At 37.5% G+C, this 15,545-nt stretch overlaps 1 protein-coding gene across 1 annotated transcript in view; it reads right to left on the bottom strand.

The window, feature by feature from the left end:
- The window catches only part of LOC104855266 (amine oxidase [flavin-containing] A), a 75,522-nt gene that overhangs the window by 42,232 nt on the left and 17,745 nt on the right, over positions 1–15,545 (bottom strand). The window contains exons 2-3 of the mRNA XM_010614077.3: positions 12,508–12,602; positions 5,953–6,090 (exon numbers count right to left, since the gene is read on the bottom strand). Coding sequence (XP_010612379.1) covers positions 5,953–6,090; positions 12,508–12,602 — 233 coding nt within the window. The remainder of the gene's footprint in view (positions 1–5,952; positions 6,091–12,507; positions 12,603–15,545) is intronic.

Below are 15,545 nucleotides of genomic sequence, written 5' to 3'. Positions count from 1 at the left end.
AAAAAAAAAAAAAAAAAAAGTGAATGGAAGTAAGATTAAAAGGGTTCTGTGGTTCTATGGAATTGCTGGTATTGCTCAGTGGTGGGTTAAGGCATTGAGCTCGATTCCTAACCACTGCAAGCAAAAAGTAATTCTGTGGATGGATGGTAGTAATGGGTGACCAACATGTGAATGTACTTAATGTCACTGAATTGTATAAAGTGAAGATTTTGTTATTTGTATTTGCCACATTTGAAAAAGGAAACAAATGAAAGAAAAAAATACAATATCTAACTTCACTTCACTTTGCTATATATTGACTTGTTGCTTCCGGTGAGTAGGGCCTTTGTATTCTAGATATTAAATCATAGATTTATCCCTGCAAGAACAGGAAAAGAAAAAGAGCCCCTTAGAGGAAATCGCTACTGTTTACTAGTTCTTTAGCAGAGCAGGCCCCCCGACGGTGCTAGGGATAGAAGCCAGGGGTTGTGTATGCTAGGTAGGCTTTAAGAGTAATTTTGTCATTGGTAAACTACAAGTAACAAATGGAGTCTTTTCAAAATGGAGGGGAAATAATGGAGGTTATGAAAATTACTTTTATAAGCTACACACACATACACATATATATCTATGTATAACTTTATATTGGATATTTGATAGACTGAATTGCAGATATGTAAATGTTTCAGTCTCTCGTTTTTAATAATCTACTTAATGCCTACTTACTGGGGGATTGAAATGAGGTAAAATATTTTAAAAGCACATTGCAAATGGAAGGCAGTACTAGTAACATAACATCAGGAAGGGTGAATTAAAAGGAGGCAAACACGGGATAAGCAAAAGCTTAACATCTCTGGCTTCTTGAGTTTCCTTCTGAAAGTGAAAATATAACTTTCTTCAGAGACAAAAAAAAATGCCTCCATGTGTTAATATAGAAAAGTTGCTGAAAGAAGCTTAAAATTAAATGTCAATTATTCAAAAGAAACATTTCTAAGGAAGGGGCCAAACATACAGTTATATGTGGTGAGCTTTAGGGCAAACTAACAAAAAACAGATCCTCTACCTTCAACGTCGACCTACTGGCTGAAACCAACTTCATTTCTCAGCAACAACAAAATTTACTTAGTATTCCAGGATACACATATTCTGAAAGTTTTTATTTCAGGCGTTGGCATAGAAACCTGGATTAAATGGCTGTGGGCAGAAAAGAACCAACACTAGGGAAAAAAATGCTTGCTGAGTTATTACTACATATCAGGAAAAGCTCTGTTGTTTTAAATAAATCTTTATCACAACTCTCTAAAAACAAATGTGATACATATTTATAGTCTCTAGTTGTACTTAGAGAGGATATCAAAAGTACAAAAAAGCAAGAATACATGAGTACACTAATTTCCCATTCAAAGTAGCTCCTGCAAAAAGCCTTGTTCCATCTCTGGCTGGGCTCTTCCTTTTCACACTCTTCATCCAACATATGTTATGATCTTAACAACTCAAGAGGATTGAGCATTTCCTCCTTACTCTTCAAGACTTGGCACAGCAAAATTTAACAAAAGGTCACTACACCTAAATGAAATTCATGTATAGAACAAACTTAATGATGAATCATCTTATTTACTAATGCAAGTAACAATAAATCCAGTAGGCTCAGCTGCTTCTCTTACCACTCAAAAGAAAATAATTGACTGAAAATGCTTTAAAAATATCCAGCTGAAATCCACTGAAACATATTCAATCGAAATCCAATTGAATTCAGTTTAAATTTACCTTTTAGGTAAAGAAATGAAAAATTTACATTAATTTCACAGATAATATATAATCTCCCAAATAAAGCCATATTAAATTCCCAAAATTCATAAAATCTCCACTGCAGTCATTTCAGTGGTTTTTTTCCAAAAAGAATGTACTGTATTAGATAATGGAGATTACAATTGTCACAAGGCAGAACATAGTGTCACAAAGACAATTTGTATTACCAACCCAATATACTAACATTTTATAAAAATCCTTTATTTCCTCCAAGAAGTGAAGAGAATAGTGAGAGTTGAGATATTCCTTTTAAAAAAATTTTTTTTTCACTATACTGTTTGTTAACAATCTTATCTGGAATGTTGAACTAAATGCCTTCCTCCTTTTCCTTAATATCATCTCCTTTATTTATAGTTTTCTGGTCACCCTAAAAGCACCTACTACACCAAGTATTATAACAGATATATTGCTGCCAGGTCAAAAGACTAAGCAAAATGATTACCTACACTGCATATGAGGATACAATGAAGGACACAGGATGACACTTAGAAGAGAAACACAATACAAACACAAAACTATAAGGTTCCTTCATAGAGTCCATAGGCCCTGACACTGGAATCTGACAGCAAGAGTCAGCATGGAAAACAGAAAGATCTTAATCTGATTTCTAGTTCAGTGGCGCTTGTGTGCTTGGCAGGTTACTTAGCCTCTGAACTTCAAACCTGTTCTGTGATATGGAGCCGTGGCCCCTTCCTTAGAATTCTTGTCAGGAATAAGTAAAATAATGAAGGTGAAGATGATTCTGGCAAAGGTCCTGGAACATACTAGGAACTCAATAAAGGAGAGTTATCCTTATCATTACTATGAAAGTGGTACTGACTTCAAGGGATCAACTTCTATGGAAAAAGTTTAAAAGTATTATTTGTACTTAGGCGTGGTACCACACTTCTGTAATCCCAGAACTAGAGAGGCTGAGGCTAGGGCATCGCTGTGAGTTCAAGGACACCTGGGCTATACAGTGAGTTCAAGGCTAGCTTGAATTACATAGTGAGACCTTGTCTCAACCCCTCCCCACAAAGTTGTTATTTTAAGTACAAGTGAAGCATGAATCCTAGAACCAAACCTTTTACATGCTACATATTCAGTAATTATGACCTGTCAGGCATGGTAGCCCATGCTGGTAATCCCAGCACTTGGTAGGCTGAGGCAAAGGATCACTGCAAGTTCGAGGCTAGCCTGGGCTACATAGTGAGGCCCTATCTAAAAAAAACCCCAAAATAATTATGACCTAATATTACTACTGTGTTGATGTGCATGATCATGCAATAGCAGTGAGCCTCAGGCTACCAAGTCCAACGCCACAATACGCCTTTACTGAGCAGGTTATATGTGACAGCTCAGCCACATTTGTGTTTTTATAAGAGAAAAGTATGGCAGGAGTTGATTAGCTACTACCTTCAGAAAGGTGAAATTGTGGTTTTTCTTAGAAAGAGGACTATCAAGGATGGTATAGTCCTAACTTAGCAAAAGACACAGCAGCAGCAAAGAAAGTAATCCTAGATACTGCTCTTAACATTTCTCTTTCCTTAACTTAGGCACCTAATGTAGTACATAGTACTATACTTTCTTAAGATTTTCTGCAAGCTCATTTCTTACAAAAGCTGGAAGCAAGCCCCTCTCAAAGTCCAAAATGTTCACACCTGAATTTCTAGAAAGCAGGGTTCTTCATGAAGCCCAGAAAATTCCAGATATCAGAAAGAAAAGTACTTAACTAATGAAAATTAAGATAAGATCATAAGATCCTGTCAGGGAAGTTGGACAAGATACCATGATCTCTTTCGATAAATTTCAGGCAAAGTCAAAATTCTCAAATAGCACTTCATCATTTTAATCCCACCTTGCCTCTATTGAGAATAAGGAGGAGTTGAAATACTTGCCAAAGCTAGCTATATATGTCCCTTTCACCTTAGCATCATGTTTTAGAATGAGCATAGTTGGGACACTAGCAGGTCATACTACACATTTCCAGTTTTTCCAGTTTTCAAAATATGCATAAAAAACAGAGTTGGAAGAAGAGTAAGAAAGTCATTGTATGAGCTGGGCTTCAGTGAAATTAATAGTGGGATACCTTAAAATAGATATGTGTCTGGTCAAACACTGAAGATCCAGTATGCCTGTGTTCAGGACATACAATTTCATTTCACAGACAATGTACTGGGACCATGAAGAACACACATTCAGGAGTTAGTAGATTGTTACCAATTTTAGAGGCTTTCCACGTCAGTTTACCTCTTTGAACCTCAGTTTTCTCATCTATACACAGGAGTAATCCTGTCAGCCTAGTGGGGTAGAAGTAAGAATTTAATGAATTCATGCATGATAGTGTTTAATTGCTGTTTATTGTTAGCTTTCAGGTAAAATAAAGCCTGATTTTCAGGGGACAAATTGATTATAAGCATGGGTCTGCTCAGATTCCAGGATAATTATCATATTCATCTGCTTCCCAGTTGGAGTGGAAAGCGAATTTCTATGACCATTTAATTAGAAGTTGATTGCAAAGGATTTTGTCTTCCTCCTCAAATTAAATATGAAAATATTAAAAGATTTAAATGTTAGCTGCTATTATTCTTACTGTTGTTATTCCTTATTAGCCTAAGGAAACACTATGCTGTGTAGAAAGGAGAAATGGGAAAGCAAAGTGATTTTTCCTTTTTGATCATTGCACAAGAAAGACAACATTCCTAAATACTTTGTATATATTTTTTTTTGCAGTGCTAGGGATCCATCTCAGAGCTTTATGTATACTAAGCAAGTGTTGTACCGAGATATAATCCCAAGTAGCCACTTTTTTTTCTGAGGTACTGGGGACTGAACTCAGAGCCTTCCCACTGAGCTATATCCCCAGCCCTTCTATGCTATGCTATGCTATGCTATGCTATGCTATGCTATGCTATGCTATCCTGTCCTATGCTATGCTACGCTATCCTATCCTATTCTAGGCAGTGTTATCCTATGCTATGCTATGCTATCCCATGCTATCCTATTCTATATTATCCTATCCTACTACCCTACCCTATCCTACCCTATTCTACCTCATCCTGGGACAAGGTCTCAGCTAAATTGCTAAATTGCCCAAAGCTAGGCTAAAACTTGTGATTCTCTGTGCCTTAACCTCCTAGAATACTGGGAATATGCCCAGTTAATTTTTATACTTTCCTCATTTCTCCTTTAACCTCTACCCATAGTTTTTCTAAAGGTTACAGGTTTGCTTTTATATGTGTCAAACCACCACTTTCCCAAGCATCGAGAATAATATGGCTATCAGTTTGCCAAGATTCTTGATTGTATCAGTATACATACATCACAAGTATCCTTAACACTTAGGATATTCCAAAAATCCCTGTAGCTTCCAGACCTACAGTGGCTGCCTTCAGTAGAATCAGTGGGAGATGTTTTTGTTGAAGTGTTGTGGTTACTGGCATGTGAATCCTGCCATTACAATGAGTAAATGGCCTCTGCCTTAGTGACACTAGTTCCAGGAAATGGACTGCAATGACAGACAGGAAACTTAATTTCTTAAAGCAGGTTTCCAGACTCTAGCCACTCCATGTTTGGCTTCCATGAGAAAGAATAACAGTGGTAACAGCTGTTATTTCTTAGATGGATATGAGCAGCTCCAGTTTAAACAATCTCTTGTTTAAATAGTAGAAAAATGCACAACTGAACTAAACTCAACAATCAAAGCCAGGTACAGAGGAAATGATCAAAGTGTTCAAAGAAAATGCTGATGAGAATGAAAAGGAAGAACCAGTTCAAAGGCTAGAGAAGTGTTCTTTGGAAGCTTAGTGTTTTCTCATAGGTGACTCAGGTTGCCTGGGGCTAGGGAGGTGTGTGGAGGGGTGTATGTGTGTGTGTGTGTATGCACAGCAGGAACCTCCAGCCCCTGTGTGCTGCAAATGCATTAAGAAGGGAAGTGGGGGTACAAATAGTGAAAACCATAGTGGGCAAAAGACAGGAGGATCAAGTGATATAAGATCCTCCACAGATTCTAGGAGTCCTTAGAATTTCTTTTTAATCAAGAAAATAAAGGTGGAATACTACTTTAAAGCCAAGAAATTGTTTTTGTGATTGCTTTCAGAAAAACACAATAACTAAAAACAAAGCAAATGCTTTCTCAAATAAAACACTTCCACACCAGTCAGCTGGGTAAAAAGTCAGGCTTACCTTGACATACTGAACAAGACGCTCATTGATGTTCACTTTGTAAGTCTCGAGGCCCAGCTCCTTAGATAAGCGTAAGATTCTGTTCTGGGTCGGTCCCACATAGGCTCCACCAACATCTACCCAATTAACCTGTTCATTCTGGAAAGAGAAAAAATGGTTAGAAGACTAGTTGAAAGTTGGAAACAAAATGTCTGCATGTCCTATAAAAATATACCCTATTTTGCAAACTTAACTGTGTCATATCTTCCTTATCAAGTGCAACTGAAAACATCAATTTTTTCTCCCCTCAATAACGGGGGCACAACACCGACTGACACTTCACTAATCACTTCCATTTGCAGAGCTATTAGTGAGACCAACTCAGCAATAGGATACATAAAGAATAAAAAGCACTGTAGTATATCCTGCTGGTCTAGATCCTTTGCAACATTTATATTATTATATATGATTTTTTTCCCTCTGGAGTTATTGCTGGAGAAGCCACCCAGAAATTTATTGGGCCTAATTCCCTGATTTCCATCACATAAAATTTGTTTTGTTTTGTTTTTTGTTGTTATTTTTGTTTTGTTTTGGTACCAGGGATCGAACTTTGTGCTTGCAAGGCAGGTGACAGAACCTCTGGGCTAAATCCCCAGCCCAATCACATAAAAATTTAAATCACCATGCACTGATGGGCTCTTGAAATTTTTATTTTTATTTTTTCCCTATTGAGTTTATTGGTACTTTTTAAGTATACAGTACAGTTACATTTATCATTGGGATCTTGTACCTTTACATGCCCGGTCTTGGTTCTCATTTTCTCCCCATACCTCTGCCCTCCCTTCACCGCCCCCTTTCCTATTTATAAAGACTTTATTTCCTTTTCTCATATTTTTTCTTTTCCCTTATTTCCTTTCCCCTGCCCTTCCCACTTCCCCTATACCTTTAGCCCTTTTTTTTTCCTATTTCACATTATCAGTTATCAAGTGTTAGGGATGTCGCTCAGTGTGAAGACCCTGGGTTCAAACCCTAGTACAACAAAAATAAATAAAAAGTTACTACCAAAATGTGGAAGAGTTGTGCCTCGCCATATTTAATTAAATGTGTTTAATAGAAAAGAAGAAAAAAGTTGAGAACTATGTTTAAGAAGGGGATATACCTAAATTTTTATTCTATTTTTTATTTTGAGACAAGGTCTCACTAAGTAGCTAAATTACCCAAGCTAGGTTCATACTTGAATTCCTCTCATTGCACCCTCCCAGAGTACTGGTATTACAGGCATGTGCCATCACATCCAGCTTATAATGAGTCTATTTCTATTTATATCAATTCTTGTGTGTGCATGCTGCCTTTTCTCCTTACTTGATTTTTTTTTATTGTGCAGAACTCATTGTACTTGAAAAATGCAGAAATAATTTGGATCCTAGGAGATATCTTTCTCAGAGAAAAATTTGTTTGACTCTGCCTAGCACCTGGGACACTAACGACACTACTAATGGATAACTTTATTCCTTTACAGTACCTGAGAATTTGAAGCTGGGGTAAAATATACATGTGGCTGAGCCCTCTTACAGTTCACTGTTAATCTTAAAATGCAACCCAGCCCAAATCAGGGAGTTGACCAAAATCTCCTCGCATTCACAGACTTTGCCAGGCTATGGATTTGACCTTCTATCAGCCTAGCATTGCAAGACTATTACGAATGCTGCTCAGCCTCTCAGCAGCTTCTTCAATGGTCAGCAGCCTCCTACCACCAAAGAAAGATAGGTTAATCCTTTCTGGATACTGACTCAATGATTCTTCACTACCTTATCTTTCCGGTTCTCTGATGCTTTGAAGACATGGTGTGTGCATGTGCGTGCGTGCGTGTGCATGTGTGTGTGTGTGTGTGTAAATGTGCACACAGTGCAATTTGTGAAATTTCTGTATTTTAATAGTTTACCCACTCTGGAAAATGAGTACTCCTGGCAGAAGGAAGAGCCAATGCAAAGAATAAGGCAGAAGTAAACCTGGCATGCCCAAGAAACAGCAATGAGGCCAATGTAGCTACTACAAAGTGAGCAAGGAAAAGAGAATCAGAGATAAGTTTAGAGAGGCCATGGGGGCCAGGGGGAAGGTCAGGAAAAAATTCACAGGGCATTGTGAGGACACTAGTTTTTACTGTGAGTGAGAAGGGGAGCCTCTGGAAGGTATTTAACAGGTAAGTTTTAAAGTCTGACATAGATTTGAAAAGCTCAGTCTTGCTATTGCTGCTGCTACTGAAAAAAGAATAGATTATAGGGATTAAGTATGGAAATAGGGAAATCAGGAGGATACTGCAGTAATTTGGCCTATAGATGAATGTGGCTCCCAACAGGAGGTAGCACTAGAAGTTGTGAGAAGTACAGAATTATATGTTTTGAAGACAAAGCCAACAGAATTTCCTGACAGAAAGAACATGGGTCTTGTGCTAAGCATGATACCAAATGTTTTAGGGGTTGCCATCTTCTAATCTGGGGCAGGCTGCTGAAGTAGTGGTAACAGTGAGGAAGACCAAAAGTTCAGTTTGAGATGGATGAGTTTAAGATGTCTTTTCAACGTCTAGAAGATCTACAAATTTCTAACTTCTCTGTCAGTTCAGTATAGTCTATTTAATCAGGAGTTTACTTATTTCAATGGGGATAGTTATTCAGGGTTTCTGTTCTTCCATAATAGCAGGAATGAAGTTCTTTGATTTCTTTAACCTGTCCATCATAATCCTTATGTTCTCTTTTATTAATCATCAATATTATCCTCCAAACATCCTCTAACAGCTGGGGATTTAGCTCAGTGGTGCCGCGGCCTGCCTCACAAGCACAAGGTCCTGAGTTTGATCCCCGGTACCAAACATCCTCTAATCTATAACATGCGTTTTAAGATTGAAGAGCAAAATTGGAGCCAGTTCTCTGATAAATTTCTAGGCTTTCTAACAAAGAATGCAAGAGGACTCTTTTTTTGTTTTGTTTTTGTTTTGTTTTTTGAGACAGGGTTTCACTACGTAGTTGAGACTGACCTGGAATTCACTATGTAGTCCAGGCTGGTCTCGAACTCACAGCAATCCTCCTGCCTCAGCCTCCCAAGTGCTGAGATTACAGTTGTGCGCCACCACACCCAGCTGAGCAAGAGGAGTTCCTAAGCATGATGTATTTAGAAAATTGACAGGAGGTTGCAGTAAAAACAGTGAAGGATTACACAGATTATTTCTTTTCAAAGCAGAAATATTCTAAATGAGGTACCTCAGATTCAGTGTAAAGATACTAGAAGCATAAGACTGCTATGCTGTTCCTCATTCTTTAGGGCCTTTATTTAGATCTCATTACTCAGTTTTCAAAAAGTCCACAGACATGCAAGTATATTAGGAAACAAATATACCAACTTTGTGGTGGTCCTGTGGACATTTTGACTTTATTAATTTGAATCTGAAGCATTATGGATGGATCACATTAGGAAAAATTGGGGAGTTGTGAACTAATGGAAAATCCATCTGAACAGCTGTCCGGCGACAATACCAAATTTGACATTTTTGTATTTAAATATCCAGAATAGCTTTCGTGGATATCCTCCAAAAGTTATTCTAATTAATTATGCTGCTAGAAGTACCTCCAATGATATTTGATTACAATTCTGTCACGGTTTAGGTCTAAAATGTACCCCCACCCCAGTCTCATGTGTTCAGAGGTGGGGCTTTTGGAAGATGACTGGATTATAGGGGTACTACACACATCAGTAGATTCCCTAATCCACTGATAAGTTCATAGTTGAATATACTGTTAGAAGGTGGGGCCTGGTTGGAAGAGATGGGACATTGCGGTTGTGACCTGGAAGGAAGGGTGTATCCTGTCTCTAGCTCTTTCCCCTTGCCTTCTGCTTCCTGGCTGGCTGCCATGGGTTGAGTAGCTTTCCTATGCCAGGCCTTTCCACCATGCTTTTTATGCCTTGGAGTCAGCCTATTATGGAATAGACCCTCTCATGATACAAGCCAAAATAAAGCTGTTCTCCTTAAGTTGTGGGTGTCAAGGTGTTCTATTCCAGTAATAGAAAAGCTGACTAATGTAGCTTCCTACTAATGTTACTTTTGTTTCTTATGAAAGCTTTCTTTTTCTCCTTCTACTCACTTGAAATATAAATGCTAAGTGCTCATTCTATGATCCCTTTCTCAAATACCTAAGGAGTGTTTAATATAATGATGAATACACACTAACTAGTAATGGTTCCTATCTGGTGCTGACATATATAAATGATGCAGCAAGTAATGGTTCCTACTTGGTGCTGACATATATAAATGATGCAGCATAGCTAAACAGCCTAGGCCAATAACATAGATTAGGATAAGCATGATGGAATTCTAATTTCCCTTATACAAAAAAATTTGTTCTTAACTGAAAATCTGCACAATGACTGATGCTCCCATTGAATGAGCAAAAGATTTTAGAGATAAGAAGAGTACAGCTAAAGAACAACTTAATAACTATGTCCAAAATGAAGGGATAAATATTTCTGAAAATTTTTAGAAAATAACATAAGAATCAAATCTACTAAAGGCATATAAGTGGGCCATGCAACCCTTCTTGTGTACAGTGCTTTCAATTGGAATTTGAATGGAGAGAGTTTCTTGGAGGGCATTTTGGCTGTATCTTACTACCCAAATGAGAACTGGGATGTAAAGTGCTAAGAGCACTTATCCAAGATAGCGTGTCAGGCCAGTACAGGGGTTAGAATACCAGTCTCCTCACTCCCAGACCAGCAGCAGAATACATCTAAGAAAGCACACAGAAATTACCTGAATAAATTTAATCTGAATTGATATTAAATTAAAGCAAGCAGAAATGCATACATCACAAAGTAACATTTCTGTTTCTTCTCTTGTTAAACTGCAAATTCAAATTCAGCCTGTCTGGGATAGCATCAGCATTCTGCATTTCTATCAAGTTCCCAGGTGTTTCTAAGGCTATAGGTGCACAGATTATACTTTGAGTAACACAGCTGTAGAATACTCTTAGAGCTGAGCAAAGTGGAAATAGGCTTAAGACCTCATATATCTGACAAGGTAGGATGCAAATGAGAGAGTGCATAGCATGGTGTGACTGAAAGAGCTAGTATATTTTACTAGTTTAGGTGTTGTTGGTTGGCTACTGCAATATCAGATTCTTTTTCCTGTGCCTGCTCCTACTCTGCAGCCTAGAAATGTTAAATATTTGCTTTCCCAGAGTCCCTTCCAGTTTAGGGTAGTATTTGACTCAAGTAGGTCCAATGGGACAAAAGCAAATGTCTACCAGATTTTTCTGGTAAAGGAAATCTTTGTCACAAATAAGGTTGATGCTGTTCCTTCATTCTCCTTCCTGCCTTCAATGAAGACTGGATCCTCAGAATAACAGCATTTATCTTATTAACAGAAAGCAATAAGCCAACATGCAAGATAGCAAGAGCCTAAAACCTTGAGGACAAAGCTGAATCCCTGCACCAGCCTGGACTATCTACCACCAGATTTTTTCTGTGAAATTTTCTAATGAGCAAATGGACTATGCCATTGTTATTATCATTGCCTAGGCTATTCTGTTACTACTCTAACCAAAATATCTTATATAGCTGTTTTCTCTCCTTCCAGTCACTTCAATTGTCTGGACTTTTCTTTACAGTCCTCGGCCTTTGTCATTCTTTCTGTGTGCTCTATCAAAGGGTCTCCTTAATGACTTTCTAACTACTGAACACAGGGTGTCTTTTCTGCCTTTGTCCTGTGCCATTTGACTCTTCCTTTCTTCCACTGACTGGCATAGCAGTGCTCTACTTTGGTCCTCCTTCTCTGCCTCTATGGCTTCTCTCTGGCTCCTTCTGCCTCTGTCTCCTTTTCATCTGCATACTTCCCAAACTTTCATCTTTGGCCCTATTTCCTTCCCACCCTACAACCTCTTCCTATGTACTTTCATCAGCTCCCAAAGAGTCACCTGCAAACACATTAATAGTAAAGGATAATTGGCATAAATTTTTCCAGAATTGTGACGTAAACCCAAGTATAACAAAGCAATGATGCAGCAAGGATTCACTTCCTTCTCATATTGAGTGATACCTGACCTGAGCAAAACGGACACAGGAATCTTGCATGAACATATGTTATATTTGCTCCTGATTCCCGTGGCCACTTTTTTCAAGCCATATATTGTTGGGTAAATGAATAAGGAACTTACAGCAAATGTGTATTATACATATGTGCATATGTGCATGTTGGGTGTATACAATCACTTCCAATATAGCCCAGGCATAACCCTCAACCATATATTCATTTGACTTAGGTCTCTACCTCAGAAATAATGACACCATATTGAAGGTTTTTGTTCACATTTGTTGTTTTCACTAGAATGTAAGCAACTGACGATCAGAGGCTGCCTCTCTTCAGTGAACACTTATTGAAGAGAATAATCATTTACTTGATGGCATACATTAGGGTTATGGAGAACAAATGGCTTAACTGCTTGAATGCTTACAATATCCAGGGCTGTGACTTCCAGGGGCCCTACTCTAGCTTTGAGTGAGACATTGCATATAAACAGTAAAATCACTTACCCTTACAGTGTATGTTCTTCCTCCAACTCTGTCCCTTGCTTCTAAAACCAAAACACTAAGATCATGTTCAGACAGTAGTTTGGCAGCAGCCAACCCTGTAGTAAATGAAAAGGAAAGAATTATTAATATATAAATACAGGCATCCAATATTTAACCAGGTCTATCCATAAAATGTGCATAGTTCATCACATAGAACACTGATCACTGATCTTGATCTGATCACTTAGAGAAGGAGATGTTTGTCAGGTTTCTCCACTATAAAGTTACTCTTTCACTCCCCTTTCCATATTGTACTCTTTGGAAGGAAGGCTATGCATAGCCCACATCTAAGGAGTAAGAAGTTATGTTCTAGCTCTTTGAGGGTAGAGTATCTATGTTAATTGGAATTCTGCACTGTAAATGTTTACTCCCCCATTTATTTATTTATTGAATTACTATTCATATCAGTGTGGACTGATAGATATATTTTATAATTTCTGACATAAAGCCAATACTATGTTCTATTTTGTTGCTCAAATTATTCTAGCTATGGTCATTGGGAGCTATTTAAGTTAGTTCCTGTTCACCTTCACATCCCCCATCACTGTATGTGGGTGTGTGCATGCATATGTGTATATGTGTATGTGTATGTGTGTGTGTGTGTGTGTGTGTGTGTGTGTGTGTTCAAGCGTTTCTGTACTATCTGATACTATATAAAATGCTCTAGGCTCCTCTTTTCTTCCTCTGGCCCAGCCTTTGAATCAACAATTTACCCAAAAAACCTTGGTCCCTTTTATTAGGGAATGATATTAAAAACCAAGACCTAGCATTACGTGGGTTCATTGCAACCAGAATGTTATTGTTTCTAGAATCTCACAGCTTTCAGAGTAAGGAAATATAGTGTGCATACATCTATTTTTAAATCTACACTTTTTTTTACTTCGAATGTTATCTTAGTAACTATTTTTATAGCCCTCATTATTTAAAACTAAAGCAGATTACAGAGAGAAATATTAAACCAAGGGAGAATGATAATTAGAAAATTAGTGTGAATGGAAATAGCACTAAAGATTGATTAGTAATATGATACAAATGACATCTAGATATATATACACGTAGTTGAGGAAAAGAACTATTCAGAATGATTTTAAAATCCAGAAATTTGATAGTTCACTTTTAATGACATATATTCTAAAGACAATAAGAAATACAAACATGTTTTTTAAAACAATCTTTTAGTTGGTATTAGTACCAGTACTGTTGTCCTGAAGTTATTAAATATGTAGCATGGGATAAAGCAATCAGGCTAGTGTCACTGAAAAGCACAACTTTTGGCATGGGGATAAATACATACAGATGTAAGAATGATTATATAAAAACTCTGTCGTCCTAAATATGAGTTGGAATTATTGGTATGATCTCTGAATATAGTCTTATGTCAAAAAATATTTATTCATCCTATCCAATGAAAAGGCTTAGAAGACTCTACCTAGTAGCAATGAGCATTCTATACACCCAGATCATGTCTAAACTTTGAATTTCTACTATGGTAAACCATGGCTTTTGATCTCTTTCATATTTAAGGCAGGAAATGTATATGAGCATGGAACATTGAATCATGCCAGAAAGCAAGGAGGCTGTCAGAAACTACTAGAATTCTATCAAAAAGACTCAAGGGCTTACCTACTGTATATAAACTCTCACTGGCCAGTGATGGAAAAATGTCATCACCAAATAAAGATAACTGCAATGGCTTAATCCATGAGTTCATAACAATACCACATACACACACACACACACACACACACACACACACACACAAATTCTCTTTATTGACCTTTGGAAAGTACTAAGAAATCAATATATCATTTTGAAAAATGATAAAAGAATATAGCATGTATTAATAGGACCTGCAGGAAATGTGGCCACAAAGGCACCTCACAGTGGCAACATAGAGGCCCATTTCAGTTGCCTTTCTTCTATGCTTGTCATACCCACCCCTTTGAGTAGATTAAGTGGCTAAGAGGACCACACACAAGTCTGACTCCTCATACCCTCACTGAGCCTTCATAAAATCTAATCTAGCTTGTAGCTCCAACAGGTTAGGTGAGTGGGGTTCAGGGCTGATAATAACACTACCTAGGAGACTGAAGGAAGAAAGGGGAGTGGAGCTTTCTTGAATCTGTACAATCACCACACCAGACCAATGACAAAGGCCTTTTTGTAGTTTGGTAATTAAAGATAGATCCAAATAAAATTTAAATTCTGACAAAAGTGGTTGTTTATACATTTCAGGAAAATGATTATCCCTATCTCAGCAAGGAGAGTTTGTTTGTTTGTTTTTTGGTTTTTTTTTTTTTTTTTTTTTTTTTTTGAGACAGGGTCTCACTATGTAGTTGAGACTGACCTGGAACTCACTTTGTAGCCCAGGCTGGTCTCGAACTCACAGCGATCCTCCTGCCTCAGCCTCCCACGTGCTGGGATTACAGGCGTGCGCCACCACACCTGGCAGCAAGGAGAGTTTGAACTCTTAGTTTAAGGAATAAGGAATAGGTTTGAAATATTTTTAAAAGGTTTCAGAAAAAAGTTTTTAAAAAGTTTTAGAATTTGAGGGGAAAAGATTTAATTTATTTAGGAAATTTACTAGAAGCAGCCCTCCATATCTGTGGGCTCTGTATCCCCAGATTTAAGCAACTATAAGTTGAAAATACTTTCAAAAGTTGTCTTTGTACTGAATATGTACAGACTTTTTCTTGCCATTATTCCCTAAACAGTACATTATAACAGCTATTATTTATATAGCGTTTACATTGTTTTGAGCATTATAATTAATCTATAGATGATTTAAGATATATAGGAAGATTGCATAAGTTTTATGCCAATACTACTGGCTACACATTTCATATAAAAACCTTGAACAGCCTCAGATTTTGTTATCCACAGGAGTCCTGGAACAAATGCTGCTCAGATGCTGAAAGATGACTATATATGCAAAGTATTTTTCTTCTAAGATGTTAAATAAATGGGTGCTATGCTTCAATTTGCATGTTTATTGTGAA

Source organism: Fukomys damarensis, unplaced genomic scaffold (assembly GCF_012274545.1).
Source record: "Fukomys damarensis isolate Sample0158 unplaced genomic scaffold, DMR_v1.0_HiC HiC_scaffold_39, whole genome shotgun sequence".
Lineage (NCBI taxonomy): Eukaryota > Metazoa > Chordata > Mammalia > Rodentia > Bathyergidae > Fukomys > Fukomys damarensis.
This window is presented reverse-complemented; position numbering and strand designations above follow the sequence as displayed.